General features: G+C 54.0%; 1 protein-coding gene across 1 annotated transcript in view; it reads right to left on the reverse strand.

Annotated features, from left to right (window-relative positions):
* SERPINA3 (serpin family A member 3) overlaps positions 1-14,909 on the reverse strand; it is a 133,084-nt gene that overhangs the window by 102,241 nt on the left and 15,934 nt on the right. Inside the window, 4 exon segments of the mRNA XM_027120867.1 lie at positions 11,454-11,592; positions 11,595-11,726; positions 13,404-13,715; positions 13,718-14,056. Coding sequence (XP_026976668.1) covers positions 11,454-11,592; positions 11,595-11,726; positions 13,404-13,715; positions 13,718-14,056 — 922 coding nt within the window.

The raw sequence follows: 14,909 nt of genomic DNA on the forward strand, positions 1-14,909 counted from the left end.
TTATTAACAGCCACTTGTTCAGACCCATGTGTCCCAAGATAAGCCCACAGCAAGCTGTTTTATGAGTGACGCTGCACAGACTCACGGGCTATAAAGATAAGAGGCTTGGCTTCTCATCTAGTTTATAAAATCTGACCACACTTTCTAACTATCACGCTAAAGCCACTGTGAACTGAGTCCAGCCAATGAAACCTTTTATTTCTCCTAACTTCCCCGTTTGAAACATTACTGAGATGCTGTCAAAGTGATCGTCCCTACCACTCAGCAAGTTTAATTAAGCCCAGATCTTTGTGATCCATGGGGTGCCTTGGTGGTCTACGTGAGGTACTGCAACATTAAGAAAGTCTAGAATTCCCTGCAGAGGAGGGAGTCACCCAGCTAAGGTGCAGAGAACAGGAGAGTCAGGACATCAGGGCTCCAAGCCCAGCTGAGTCTGGAATGCTAAGTGATCCTGGGAGCTGCTTTGTGCTCCCTGAACCTCCGTCATCTGCGTGTGAAGCTCTGTAAATCATGGCAGCCAGTAAAGTGGTTAACATTGGATCCTCTTGGCTGCAATCCACCCACTTCCTTGGACCCAGTGATTTCTTTGCACGATTCAACACGGCTCTGCCTAAATGGAACGGAACATAGTCAGGAGACAATCGTAGGAATTAAGGAGAAGAGGGTAGTAGACCGACAGGGGATATAGATGTGAAGGTAGAGAAAAAGGGACATTTTGAGACACGGTTAGGAGGTACCATGGATTGGACTGAGTAATCAATTATTCATGAAGAAATAAGGACAGTCTGTAGTAAAGGTGACATTCAGGTTGCCAGCTTGGGAGCTAAAGAAACTGGAGGGAGCCATTTGGAGAGATGGGTAACGTAGGGAGAGGACGATGATTTGTGAGCAAGAGGCTGAGCTCCCATCTGGACCTGAGATGCCTGGCCGGCATCCACGATGAAAAGAACAGTGAGCATTTGCTTCTACAGATCTGGCATTCAGCAAGGAAATCTGAGCAGGGCCTGGAAATCTGCTAATGCAGAGGAGAGACGAGACTTCCTGGTGAGGACTCCCTCCTGGTGAGAGCGTGTAGAGAGGGGAGCCTGGGACCCCGTCATCAGGAATGACCACACTTAAGGGACAAGGAAAAGGAAGAGAGGGCACCCAAAGAGACAGAGAAGGACTAGGAAGAGGGGACACGTGGGGAGAGAGGAAAGGACAGTGTCCACAGGATAGGCTGGACCTACCAAGTGGGGTCTTCGGCGGCTCGCAGGAGCAATGGCAGTTGAGACATGGGGGGCGGAAGCAGATTGTAGAGTTTCGAAGAGAATCAGTGGTGCACGGGGGTACAGCAAGGGGAGACATTTCTTTCTAGCAATTTGTCATCAAAGACAAAGAGAAACAAAGGGGAGCTGGAGGGGAAAAGAGAGGAAGACATATATTTTTGAAAACTGAAAGTTGAGTGAAAAGTGAGCAGGTTTAAATGCTCCTGATAAGAAGCCTAGAGAAAAGAAATGGTTGACAAGTCATGGAAGGAAGGTATCAATCAATAGCTAGTAACCAAGTTGTATCGCACATTGATGGGGCTTGAGCTGCAGGCACAACCAGCGGGAGGTTTCCTGTCTCATGGGTAGACAAGCACCTGGAGACCAGAGTCCAAGTGTCCTGGGAGATGCTGGGACGTAGAGGATCCTGGGAAGATCTTGGTCCACAGGGGCCCCTGGAGGGAGGGCTGACTTAGACTCTCTGACTAGACAAGCTGAGTCTGTCTGTCCCCGGGGCTGAGCTAGAGCAGGAAAACCAGAGAACTAAGGTCTGTCCCAGGAACCTCCTAGAGGCTCAACACAACCAGTGTAGGGAGAGAGACCACTTGTCCTTCACAATTCTACCTAAAAAAATCTAGTGCGGGGCTTCCCTGGTGGCGCAGTGGTTGAGGGTCCGCCTGCCGATGCAGGGGACACGGGTTCACGCCCCGGTCTGGGAGGATCCCATATGCTGCGGAGCAGCTGGGCCCGTGAGCCATGGCCGCTGAGCCTGCGCGTCTGGAGCCTGTGCTCCGCAACAGGAGAGGCCACAATGGTGAGAGGCGGATTCCACTCTGCTCCTCTTACAGATACTGCTGGCTGCCAGCAGTCCTTGGCTTGTGTCAGGCGCTCGCAGCAGGTGCACAAGGTACCGGCGCTTCTGTTCAGACAGGCTGTCTGCTAGATGATCCGCTCATCTGGTCATGAATCCGCCCCCCACCAGGCTCTGGGTTCAGTCCTGACTCCACCACCTACCAGCTGCTTGACCTTGGGCAGCTCCCTCACCTTCCCAAGCCTCTGTTTTCTTCTCTGTTAAATGGGGATGTGAAAACAGCGCCTTCCTTCCTCACTGGGCTGTGGTGAGGATGAAAAATATACTCTGTAGATCGGGAGAAGAATTTGAAAAAGAATAGATACATGTATACGTATAACTGAATCACTTTATCGTACACCTGAAACTAAAACATTGTTAATCAATTGTACTCCAATAGAAAATAAAAATGTAATTAATTAATTAATTTAAAAAAAGAGGTCATGACCCTGAAGCATTTGCACAGTGCCTGGCACAGAGCAGACACGTCGAGAATCAGTAATATCACTCATTACTATTACTTTTGTCATTGTTGTTGTCCTTTCCTGCCCCTGTTTCAGACCAAGGAGCCCCGAGGATGGAGATCCGTCGGTGGTCGCTGCTGATCACCGTGTTCATGGCTGTGGCTCACTGTCTGGCCCTGGTTAACCAAGAAGATTCTGATCTCACCAACCCCAGCCCCAGGACAGCCTGGGACGGTCCCCAATTCTCCGAGAGCAACGTAGGCTTTGCTTTCAGCCTCTACAGACATTTGGCTTTGGGTGCTCTGGACAGAACACTCCCTTCTCCCCAGTAACCATCTCTTTGGGCTTGGATGTGTTCTTCCTCGGGGCCCCAACACCCAGCAGGACCCACCTCTTGGAGGGCCTGGTTCAACCTCAACGTGGGGTGCGAGGCCCAGATCCAGGAGGGCTTCCAGGATCTGCTGCTCAGATACCCCGACCGTGGGCTGATGCACATTTAACGGCCCGGGCCCCTGGAGGCCACGCAGTAACAGGTGGAGGCCCAGAAAAGCATCCACAAGCATGCAGAGGCAGATCCTGGGGAAGTTCGAGGCCTGCGTGGAAGAGCTCAGGATGACACTACAGCAGTCCTGGAGAATCACGTGCTCCTCAGAGGTGAGAGAACATATATCCAATGTGGAATCTCCATCTCGGAGTCAGGGCTGCAATACATCACAACCCTCCTTTCCACAGCATCTGAGAAGCCTCCCTTGCTGACTTAGACATAGGAGGCAATCAAGAATTTTCTGCCCACTGAATCCTTGACGTATCTGCTTGTACACCTCCAGTGATGGGGAGCTCATCATCTGTCCCATTTTATTGCTACTTGTTGAGTTTCTTTCAAAGAAATATTTTGCACCTTCAGTGTGCATGACAACTGCCTGGGGAGATTGTTTAAAATCCTGCACTTACCCCAGGACATTCTGATTTAGGGCAGGGGGAAGTCAGGGACACTGCATTTAAGCTCTCCTTCCTTCCCCTCTCTGGTGATTCTTCTGCAGGAGGGCTGTGATCGCCACTTGAAGTAACCGTGGAAGCAAGCACTAAATTAAGGGGCACGAGTCCCCTTCCTCTGGCAGGTCCCGGGAGGCACGGGTTAGAACAGGAAGAATCCCAAAGCCTCAAGGTCTTTTATTTCCTCCAAAAGAGCCAAGAGGATTGTATGCTTCCCTCCTTAATCACGCTCTTAATTCAGCATTGAATTCCTTCTCCTCACATTTGTACAGTGCTCTGTGGGTCTCAAGTGGTTTTGACAGCCACAGTCTCTTTTGACCTTCTCATCCGTTTGAAGCTGATAAGGCTAAAATTAATGGTCCTATTATACAGATGAACAGACAGATTAGTTCTTTTTTTTTTTTTGCGGTATGCAGGCCTCTCACTGTTGTGGCCTCTCCCGTTGCGGAGCACAGGCTCTGGATGTGCAGGCTCAGCGGCCATGGCTCACGGGCCCAGCCGCTCCGCGGCATGTGGGATCTTCTCGGACTGGGACACGAACCCGTGTCCCCTGCATCAGCAGGCAGACTGTCAACCACTGCGCCACCAGGGAAGCCCGACAGATTATTTCTTAAAGAAGAAAAGTTATTTCCTGAGCCAGTAAGGCATTACTCATATACACATCTATGAACACTTGTCGTGTGTTATATGTAAGTGTTTACACATGCACATGCACACGCAATCTAAGTATGAAGGCTTTAGTATCATGCCAGGCATGGGACATTATTAATTTTTATTGAATTATCTTCACATCCCAACAAGGTAGACTGTTGTGTCCATTAAGAGATAAGAAAACTGAGGCACAAAGATTAGGTAACTTGCCCCAGATCTGAAAGCCTGGCAGAGCCTGGCCTTCAGATCCACACCTACCTTCAGAGCAGCTTGTACCACAGTGATACATATTTTCCTCTAAAATTAACCACCTTCCAGAGAGGCTGAGGGGCCCATGGAGAGCAGTAGTATTTACATATCATAATACTATTACACTATTGTAAAATATTCATCCCCATTTTACAAACAAGGAGAGAGAAGCTCAGGGTGGTCAGGGGCTCAGCCCCCCCAGGGTCACACAGGTAATAAAGGACATCAGGAGTAGGTTATGGAGCCAGGCTTGATGTGCAGAGTGTAGACTCCACATTCCCATGGGCTGCCTAAAGGGTGACCCCCTGCCTGTTCTCAATTCTCTCCAAAGGTGACATTGACATTTGTCTTCACCTCGGGGTGTGTTCAATCCCCACATATTTGCAAATTTCCAAAGCAAACCTCTGAAAAAATAACAAAGCTGGAGGCATCCCATTTCCTGATTTCAAACTGTATGACAAAGCTATAGTAATCAAACAGTACGGTACTGGCATAAATATTCACATAGATGAAAGGAACAGAATAAAGAGCCCAGAAGTCGACTCTTGCACATACAGTCAATTAATATTTGACTAGGGATCAAAAAACCAATCAATGGGGAAAAGATATTCTCTTCAAAAAATGGATTTGGGAAACTAGATAATCACATGCAGCATCCCTGCTGGGTGTGCAGCCCCAGGTTAGGGATGGGGTCAAGTCGCCTCTATTAACTGTCCCTTAGGACTTGTGCCACGCTGCAGCCCAGGTGCCTGTCACCCCACCTCCTGAATCTTTCCTAAGGTCACACAAATGGGCCCAAGGTTACAGGGTCTTTAAAGCACACAAGCCAACTCCAGCCCAGATCTCACCACCCTGAAGGCTAAACTCCAGAAAGGCCGTCTGCACACCCTCTCGCTCTCCCTTCCTCCCCCTCCAGCCCAGGGCAGGCCTCCCCTCACTCTGTTCACCCTGCCCTTGCCCCGTCCCCTGTGGCTTTAGATCACTGCATCCCATGGACCATTGATCCTTCCCTTACCCCTAAGTCCCCTCCTCTGTCCCCTGGGTACCTCTCCTGTGGTCCTGGGGTGACAGCTTTCCTCCCATGCCCCTCCCTCCTCCCCACTCTGTTCCTTCTCCTCGGTGCCCCACCCTTTCGGGTGCCCTCCCCTTCTCACCCCATGGCACTCAGCTTAGGGGACCTCCTCCCCTCAGCGCTCACCTGCCCATCCTGGGGGACGAATCTTCATGCTTCCCTCCAGCCCTGATTCTCTCCTGAACTCCCCTGAGCAGATCCCTTGGCTGTCTCCAGGGAACCACACATCTGGGATCTGAATGTGAGGGTGTCCCCTGCCCTCCTCCCAACACGCTGGGGGTCCTTCCTCAGGGGATGCTTTGTCATCATCCAGGAGCTTCTTCCCCACGTCCACTCACAGAAACATGGGTTCTCCTCCCAGCCTTCCACTCATCCCTGCTCTCCCTCTCCATCCTGGGCTTTGGCCCCATTTCCTGCAGCATCCCCTTTAATGTCCAGCCTGCATCCCTGTCCTGGACCTGAATTGCTTCTCTACACAGCAGCTGGAGTCATTTTTCTACTATGCCAATCTGCTCAGAGAGACCCTCTGTTCAAATTCCTTTAAAGCTGCCTAGGACTCTATGGAACCTTTCCAGCATCCTTACTGAGCTGCCAGGCCCCCAGTGGTCCAGCGGCTCCATCACGGCCCCATCACCTCTGCAGGCCCTCCGCTTCCTGCTCCAGGTCTGCCCAGCTTCCTTCAGGTTCTTGAAAATGTCTTTCTCCTGTCAAGGACATTCTCCTCTCTGTTTACCCTACCGCATTTTATTCTTCCTCTGATGGCAGCACAAAAAGCACCTCCTCCAGGAATGGCTCGCCGACTTCCCAGGCTGAGTTTGACCCTCTTCTGTCAGCCTCCAGAGCCTTGTTTCATCATCCGTGTTTCGCGTCAGTTCCTAAGTCCCATGAGGGTCACTGCTGTGAAAATCTTTGAGGGCAGATTCATTCTGTGGTTTAGAGTGTTTCTCTGATCCGAGAGGTTGGGATAACATCCTGTCGGCAATAATTAGTAGCTGTGTGGCCTTGGGGGAAATGACTGAGCCTCTCTGTTCCTCAGTTTCCTCAGCGGTAAAATGGGATGAGTAACAGCAAGTATCTCACGTGATCATTTCAAGGACTAAACGGGTTATTCCAGGTAGAGGTCTGAGCAGGCTGCCTGGCAGAGAGATCTCAACCGTTCAGTTGTGGGTGACGTCATCATTTACGCCGGGAGCTGACCTTCCTGGAGAGGACACAGCCCCTGATCACATCAGGGACATGAAGAACCAAGTGGGTTCCTTTTATTGCAGGTGTGTGTTTATTGACCTTTTGCTCCCATACCCCCGTTCTGGCTGCTGAGGGGATCCTCTGTCAGGCGAGTATGTGGAACTCGTCAGGTGGTGGAGTAGCTCGTCTGGGAACCTGGAAGTAGTTGGTCTCCCAGGTTGAGGTGCTGGGGGGCAGCAGGGGAGACCCTGGGGGGAGGCCCAGCTCAGCTGCAGGAGCAACGGTTCCACGGGCTGTGCCAGAAGAGGTGAGGGTCGGAGCCCCTGCAATGTCAGCACGAGGGCACATCCTGGGCCCCGGGGGATGGAAGAGTGAACCTGGACCTGGGACCAGAGCCCCCGGAAGTGGGCATCGGGCAGCAGGGGCCCCTCCCAGCCCTGGGCCTGAGGTCCAGTGGGCTTGGTCACAGGGACAAAGCCTGCTCCTGGGCTGGCTGGTGAAGTTGAGACAGAGGGGCCCAGAGTCTGGGGCAGACTCAGCGTGTGTGGGAGGTTGGGGGACTTGGCCTCGGGGCCCAGGCAGTGGCGGGAGCATGGAGTCAGGCAGATCAGCGTGGAGACACACAGGAAAGAGTCCAGTCCAAGGAAGCTGGTTATTGCTGTTGTAGGGCTCAGAGCCTCCTTCTAACCAGGACACAGACTCCCTGGGCATGTGAAACCCCCAGCAGAGTCACTGTCACCTTCACCAGGGTGAGCAGGTGGGACCAGGCAGGGGGCTCCTCGAGGCACAGGGACCAGGCTGCCCCCAGGGAGCCGGGCACCCAGCTCCCTAGCGAGGGGACCCGCCACTCAGGGGAGAGCTCTAGGCTTGACTGGGGTTGGTGACTTTGCCCAAAAGGATGATGCTCTGGGTGTCTTTACTGAGTATGGGAAACACAAAGGGTCTGTTGAAATGCATAGTGATCACTTCTCTAGTCTTGTAGATCAAGTTGCTTCCCATGGCAGCAGCTCCTTCCATGCCCTCCTTGCCCACGTCAAGCACAGCACTGCAGACCACCGGGGGGACCCCAGAGCATTACCCACCAGAGACGAGGTGGGAGGGAGGTGAGCAGCTGCCTGAGTGCCTCTAAGGGGACGGACATTCATCCGCCTTCTGCCGCTGGCCATCACTGTGCTGTCAACCTGTTCAACTTGTTTGTCTCTCCCAACAAACCTGTCAGCTGGTTTGCATAGTCGTGATGCACAGATGTGCAAAGTGCAGTCAAAGGCTGTGAGTGCTGGGCCCAGGGTCAGAGAGGAAAAGAGCAGGGGTTCCCTGGTCTGGACCCCTCTCTGTCTGAGTCCAAAACACCCCCCATGTTAGGGGAGGGGGCAACTGTCACAGGCACAGGCAACTGTCCACAGTCCCTCCACGTCGAAGTAGCAGATGAGCGGACACTGCTTTCTGCTCCTCTCCTGCCCTAGCGCTCAGTTACTTTGCGTAGGAAATGGCTTCCCATCCCTGGACCCCGCAGGCCCCTTGGCACATACGCCTCCTTTACCAGGTCCTTTGGCAGGTGGGGTGCAGGAGAGGCTGCAGGGCTGCCCAGCCTCCCCCATTCACTCTGACTTCTCTGCTTCTAGGATCACAGTACCAGGGGCCCTGGTGTTCTTGTCCTGTGCTCTTCGTATATTTCCATCACGATGGCCCTGTAGCTGTTGTTAGTACCTATTACCTCTTACCTGCTCTGCTAGACTCTGCACATGAGCCAAGGGCTATAACGCTCCTTTTAAAGATGAAGAAAGTGAGGGGTACAGGACTTGAATTATTTATTGCATAGGCAGTAAAAGTTGGAGCATGAGACGGGGGTTCACAGCTGATTCCACCCCAGGCCCTCCCGCTAGATGGGCTTCCGTGTCACAATATGTTGCAGGGAAGGTGGGACCACCCCCAGGATGGTTGTAACCAAGCCCTTCTGAGGAGTCCAGGGAAGGTGACTGAGTAAAGAGAAATACAGTTATTTTACTCATTCAAGTTTACCCAAAACTCTGGCTGGCCTTCATCATTCAAGCTCCCATGTGGAGATGAATTGTCCAAAGTTTAAACACCCACCTGGGAAACCACCAGCGCCTCTGCATCTTTAATGTCTGACTGGCCAGCTGCCGGGGGGAAGACTTTCCCCATGCCCATCTGGGGAAGGATGTCTTGCAGATCATAATCGCTGGAGATGGAAAACTTTGGAAGGAGGGGGTGAACTCTTCTTCTAGGAAATGAGAAAAATAAACCTGAACGTCTGCTGGACTGAGAGCCTGCCTTTCTCCCATGTCTCGGCGTGGTCTTCCTTGGTTTCCTCTCCAACCACCCACTTCTTGCTGGAAATACAGGTTCTTTTCCACATTTTCTTTACCCCTCCTGCTTACTCTCCTTAAACTGTGAATTATACATTCCCATCGGCAGGAGTCTAAAATGCCAGGCAGCGCACCAGCACCACACCTGGCCCTGCTTCGCCCCTGCAAGCCTGTAGGGTGCAGGAAACACCCTAACTCCAGCAGCTGCAAGACTGTGCTGGGGCGGCTGCTCCATGGGCACCAGGAAGGCTTCCTGCAGGAGGTGGCATGGAGCCTGAGTCCCGGAGGAGTGAACGGAGCTGACTGGGTGAAGAGGAGTCCAGGAGGCAGGAGGATGCACTTGCAGGAAAGAGGGGAGAAAGAAGGGCTGCCCCACAGCACAGAGGCAGCCTGAGTGCAGGCAGTGGGGAAGGGAGGGGCCGGGAAGGGGCTTGGGTGGGACATGGAGGGCTGGGGGTTGCATTCAAGGGCCTTGGGGACCTGAATCAACCAATCCAACATCTCTATCTTGTCTTCCCAGGGAGCTCCTCGAGGGCAGGGATGCATCTGCTTCTGAGCAGAGGTGGCAGCAGGTTCTTGGAGCAACAGATGCCTCCTCTCTCTGTCTCTATTTCCCTTAAGACTCTTGTCACGGTGTCAGCTCTTACAGATGCCAAATACGAGGAGGCTGTGGCTCCCATTAAACGTTGAGCCCCTTGGGAGCAGGGGGGTACCTATTCCTCCTCATAGGCCATCTTTCCTCCCTCCCTCCCTCCCCCCTCCTTTATCCATTCATTCAACAGATTCTTAGTGAGCGCCCTCCATGGGCCAGGAACGTGTAGATGCTGGTCCCCCAGTGCTTGTAAATCAGAGATGCCTGATGAATATTCTATCCGCTGACAACTCTTCACTGAGCCCCGCCCTGTGGTAGCTCTTGGTACTGGAGGAAGGAAAGGGTAGGGAAGGGAGTAGGCGCAGGGGGAGGGTGGGTCCCGTGTCCTGGAGTCTCCTGGGATCTGCAGTGAGGAGGGGCTGAGAGTCAGGCAGCCCCAAGGTGTGCAGCCCCCTGGACAGGGGTTGGGGAAGGGACTGCAGCCTCAATGTCACGTCTAGGCAGGTCTCTCATTCCTTGTGGTTTATAACGTACTTTCCACACCCGTGACCCCTAGGATCTGCATAGCTGCCCACAACCTTCCCTATCTCCGCTGCAGCAGACACTGCGCCCAGAAGTGCCTCTCCCTCTGCTGTCCCCCTTGTTATTGGTCTCCTGTGTCTGCACTCAGCTTATCCAGAGCCCGACCCCTTCCGCCTTTCCCGGTTCCTCCTGGTGTATCCCCAGCGGCTCCCCTGGGTGAGTGCACTGGGCGCCTGGCTGGCCTCCCTGCCTCCATGCTGGTCCTCGGCTGTCTGTTCTCCACTGGACGACCTGGGTGATCCGTTTAAAACATGACTCAGATCGTTCACTCTTTGGCCCAAAACCTTGTGATGAGTCTCTATTTCCCTCAGAGGGGGGTGCGTCGAGGGGTCTGCAAGGCTCCAAGTGACCTGAATCCCCCCTGGGGTCCTGACCTCTCCCAACTTTCCCTCTCACTCCCTCTGCTCTGCTGCTCTGGCCTCACTAACCCTCAACCGCACCAGGCTCCCTCCTGTCTTACAGGTTTTGCACCGGCTGTTCCCTCAGCCAGGAATGCTTTTCCCCACCATATGCACATGGCTCAATCCCTCACCTCAAACATCACCTAAGGGCCACCCTGCTTACAATCGCAAGCTACTTGCGGGTCCCATTTTTTCATGATTTTACTGTGCTTTACTATCCCCACCTCCCCATTTCTCCCCTCTCAAAGTAGCAAATAATTTACTATATTTATTTCCTGTCTGTCTCCTCCAACTGCAAAGTAAGTGCCCGTAGGGCAGGGAATTTACTGCTTTATTCGCTGACCTACCCTCAGAGTCTAAATTAGTCCCTCAGACGTAGCTTGATCTTCATTCATTCATTCAATCAGTGCTGAATGGTTGAATGAATAAATGAGTGAATTACCGTTTAGCCCGTGCAAAGCTGATGCTCACGTCTGTCTCACCTGAGCCCCAACTGATCCCAGTCCCATCCGCCCCCCTCCACCTGCAAGAGGTGGAGCCACGGAGAGAACAGCATGAGTGTCGGGGGTTGTGTGAGGATCCTCAGGACTCAGCGCATGTCAGTGTCAGAGGAACCCTCAGCCCCGCCCCCTCTGATGTCATCATCTTAGAGAAGGAACAGCTCAGGCCCAGAGCCATGCAGGCAGCCAAGGGCAAGGTCAGCCCTGGACGGGGCCTCCACCTCTGCCCCCGCCCCTGGACATTACCTAGGCCCGGGGGCTGCGGGTCCGGAGTCCTGGAAGAGGGGGAAGGGCCGAGAAGGCAGGTGGGCCCACAGCTCCGGGTCCTGGGGACAGTCACCTGGGCTGCAGGGAGTCTCTCCACCTCCTCAGCGTCTCTGGGAGCAGCTTGGCCTCCAGGTCGTGCATTTTGCCCTCGTCAGGGAGGATGAAGGGCGCGCTGTTGTCGCTGGTGTACCTGAGCTACACCGCGGTGCAGGCAGCTCCTCGTCCCGGAAGTAAGGCGTTTCCAGGTCCCCAGTGGTCATCATGGGCACCTCCACTGTCCTGTTCTTGTTCACGTGGAACTCTGACTTATAAGTACGGCTGGGATCAAAGGGCTTCTTCCACTGGGCTAGAGGTGGAGGGACAGGTGAGGGGTCTGTGGTGCAAGGGCTGCAGGCGTCTCACTCCTCTGCCCTGGTCCCTGAGCGGGGGAGACCCTCCCCACACCAGCAGCCCCCCACGTGCCTCTAGGGATGGCCCTGCTAGGTTTGCACATATACCTGGGCAGGTGGGTAGGCCCTTGGGGACGGAGGTGAGCCCAGAGGTCTGGATTGGGAAGGGGGACATGAAACAAACCTGGTTAATTGTGCTACGTGAGAAACCTACAGGAACAGGACAGGGCAAGGGAGAGATGGGGTGAGGCTGGGACTGGGGAGAAATGGGAGCTCCTGGTCCTTAAAGGGAACAGTGTTAGTGACCAGTGGTTAGTGACTGGCTTTGCAGGGAGGACACATGTCCTCTCAGCCTTGTGAGCCAGGCTGAAGCAGGAGCCACATGGGTACCAGGAGGGCAGGGCGGGGTCAGCAGAGGAGAGGGCTGGGGTCTCCCCGCAGGATGGAGCATTCAGTGATGGGGGCTTCTTGGGGAGATTAGGGCCCTGGGGCTTCATGGAGTGTGTATCCACCCCCGCTTCCTGCTTTGTTTCCAGCCCTGCCTGTGTCCCCAGAGTTAGAGGCAGGAGCAGAGAGAACGCCAGGCTGGCTGGGGTGCCCCTGGTGGGGAGATCTGGGAGGAGAAAGTCCTAGGACAGTGCAGGGTTATAGGAGAGGAAATCACAGGAGACTCGAAGAACAATTGTAGCAGGCCTGGCCTGGATTCTTTTTCCAAAGAAATGCAATTCTGTGCCTTCATTTATAGCCGAAAACACAGACCCAGGAAGGGTAGCCCTGGGCTCTGCCAGGGGCCCCGGCACAGGGCTAACGTGTTTCCCCACAGCTAGTGTCTCTTAGGCACCTGACCACGCCCAGATTCGATGATAGTTTTTCCTGTCCTTATCTATTCTGGGTCTCTATTGCACTCCTGGCTCCATATATGAAATCTATCTGCCTTCACTCTGACCCTTATGAATTTCCAGGCTGAGGTTTGCAATATCGAGTTTCTATCAATGGGACTGGGCACCGGTCCAACTAGAATCTGGGAAAATACACTGCCCTGGATATTGTCTTCCCGCGACTTTCCCCAGATGGTGGCCTTTCCATTCCCACCCTCAAGATGATAGAAGCACACAACTGTAGAGCCTTGGGGTGTCCAGGCTGCTCAGAGGCTGTCACACCGTGAAGATGACTGCCAGCCCCACCTTAAGCCCCGGAGACCAAGACCTTTAGAGGGAGCCCAGGTCAGACACAGCCCACAGTGTGCACAGCAGAGGCCTTCCTGAGCGTGTCCGAAAGCATCTCAACAGGCAGGAACCTGGAGTTCCCGGCCCCCCCGGAGAGAGCTGAAAGAACAGCTTCTTCTTTTGGCAGCCAGGCAGGTTGAAGTCAGAAAAAAATCTCTCTCTGCCTCACACAAAGTAGCGGCTCCTCTGCACTTATGTCCTGTAAAGTGAAGTAGAATTTGGATAAAGCTAAAGTAGACGAAGCCTATGGTCGGGGCGGGGCCTTGGTGCCTAGGCTCGCTTAAGCCATGGGGAGCCCCTTCTGCAATGGTTTGCTAACAACACAGGTGGCTGAGCCAGGAGAGATATAGTCCTGGAGCCTCAGAACTAATTTCGTTTATCTTCCCAAACCCCAATCTGGCCACCCACCTTTAGAGAAGATGTAATTCACCAGCATCATCTCTGTGAGCTTGTCAAGGTGCTTGAACAACTCCACAATTTTCCCCTGCGTTTTATTCCTCACATAGTCATTGATGAGCTTCTTGGCAGTGTCGGAATCCCGGAAGTCGGTGGAGAAGGCCTCGGAGGCACACAGCGCCCGGGCATCTTCCCTGAACTTGTCCAGAAGCTTCAGCTGCTCCCTGACGAACATGGCGTTGCCCACGCTCAGCTGCAGCTGGTCGCTGGGTCGGCCGAGCGTCTGCAGGAGGTGCTGGAAGCCCTGGTGGATTTCTGTCTCGGGGTCTCTGTGAGGTTGAACTTGAGGCCTTCCAAGGTCTCCGTCAGGGTGGGTCCGCGGGCCTCCAGGGACAGGAAGGCCAAGGCCATGGAGACGCTCAGTGGGGAGAAGATGACGTTCTCATTGGAGGTCTTCAAAGCCAACTGCTTGTAGAGGCTGAAGGCAAAGTCGGTGTTGCTGGAGACGAAAGTGTGGTCGTCCACAGGCGCCCCTTTGTGTTGGTCCTCTGGGGTCACATCCTCCGGGTCAAGCCCACCCCCTGGGAGGCAGTGGACACTGGAGCAGAGCCCAGCCACCAGGAGCCCCAGAGCCAGGAGGGGGGACATTCCCTCTGCCCTCATCTCTGAAAAGCAAAGCTCCTTTAAGTCTCGGTGTGTCAGATGATGTCCCAACCGCCACCCAGTGTCCCCACGTGGTCTCTGTTCTCTCTGCCTCTGCTGCTTTGTGGCCTCCCAGTTCTAGGCACCCTCCTGGGCTCCCAACATACATGAGGAGGCTTTGGGCTCCCTCTCACCCTTTGAAGCAAGTCTTGTAATTGTTACCGATTTCCCCAATGGAGAAACTGGGCCCAGAGACGGAAAGGGGCTTTTCCAAGGTCACCCAGCAAGGAAGTAGAGGAGCAAGGGCGAGAAGCCTGGGTTGCCTGGCTCCAGGAGGGAGCTGGTGATGGGTGTGAGGTGCTTTCCAGTGAGAACCCATCCCCCTCCTGCTGGGAGAGCAGCCACCGTCAGAGGGGACTAGGCAGCAGGGGCTCCGTTTCCACTATGTCCCCTGTCTGCCCCCCAGGACGGAGCCCTGGACTGAGTCAGAGGACACAGCACCTCTCCTGGCCTCTTGATGACAAGCGTGTAGCCTTAGGGAGGCACTCACATCGTGGTGCCGGGTTGCAGTGAGGGTTCAGTGAGAGAGGCCCCCACAAGCAGCGGGGCCAGCGCTGGAGCCTAGGTGGCCCTGATCAGTGTTGCTGTAAAGATCAAAGGAGGGTAGAGTGTTCTTTTCAGCCCCTGGCAGGTGGACACATGGTGGTTGATTCCACCGTAAGCTTGGAAAAGCCTCAGTGGGGAGAAAGCCGGGTGGGCTCAGAGTCTCCGAGTCCTGGGCAAGGATTTCATTTTGGCCACTTGTGAGTGCTGTGTGTGACAAGCAAGTGACTGAGCCTCAGGTCCCATCTCTGTCCACGTTGAATGGCTCAGGTG

This window comes from Aethalodelphis obliquidens, unplaced genomic scaffold (assembly GCF_003676395.1).
Source record: "Aethalodelphis obliquidens isolate GAN/ISIS:26980383/991018 unplaced genomic scaffold, ASM367639v1 scaffold21, whole genome shotgun sequence".
In the NCBI taxonomy this organism is placed as follows: domain Eukaryota; kingdom Metazoa; phylum Chordata; class Mammalia; order Artiodactyla; family Delphinidae; genus Aethalodelphis; species Aethalodelphis obliquidens.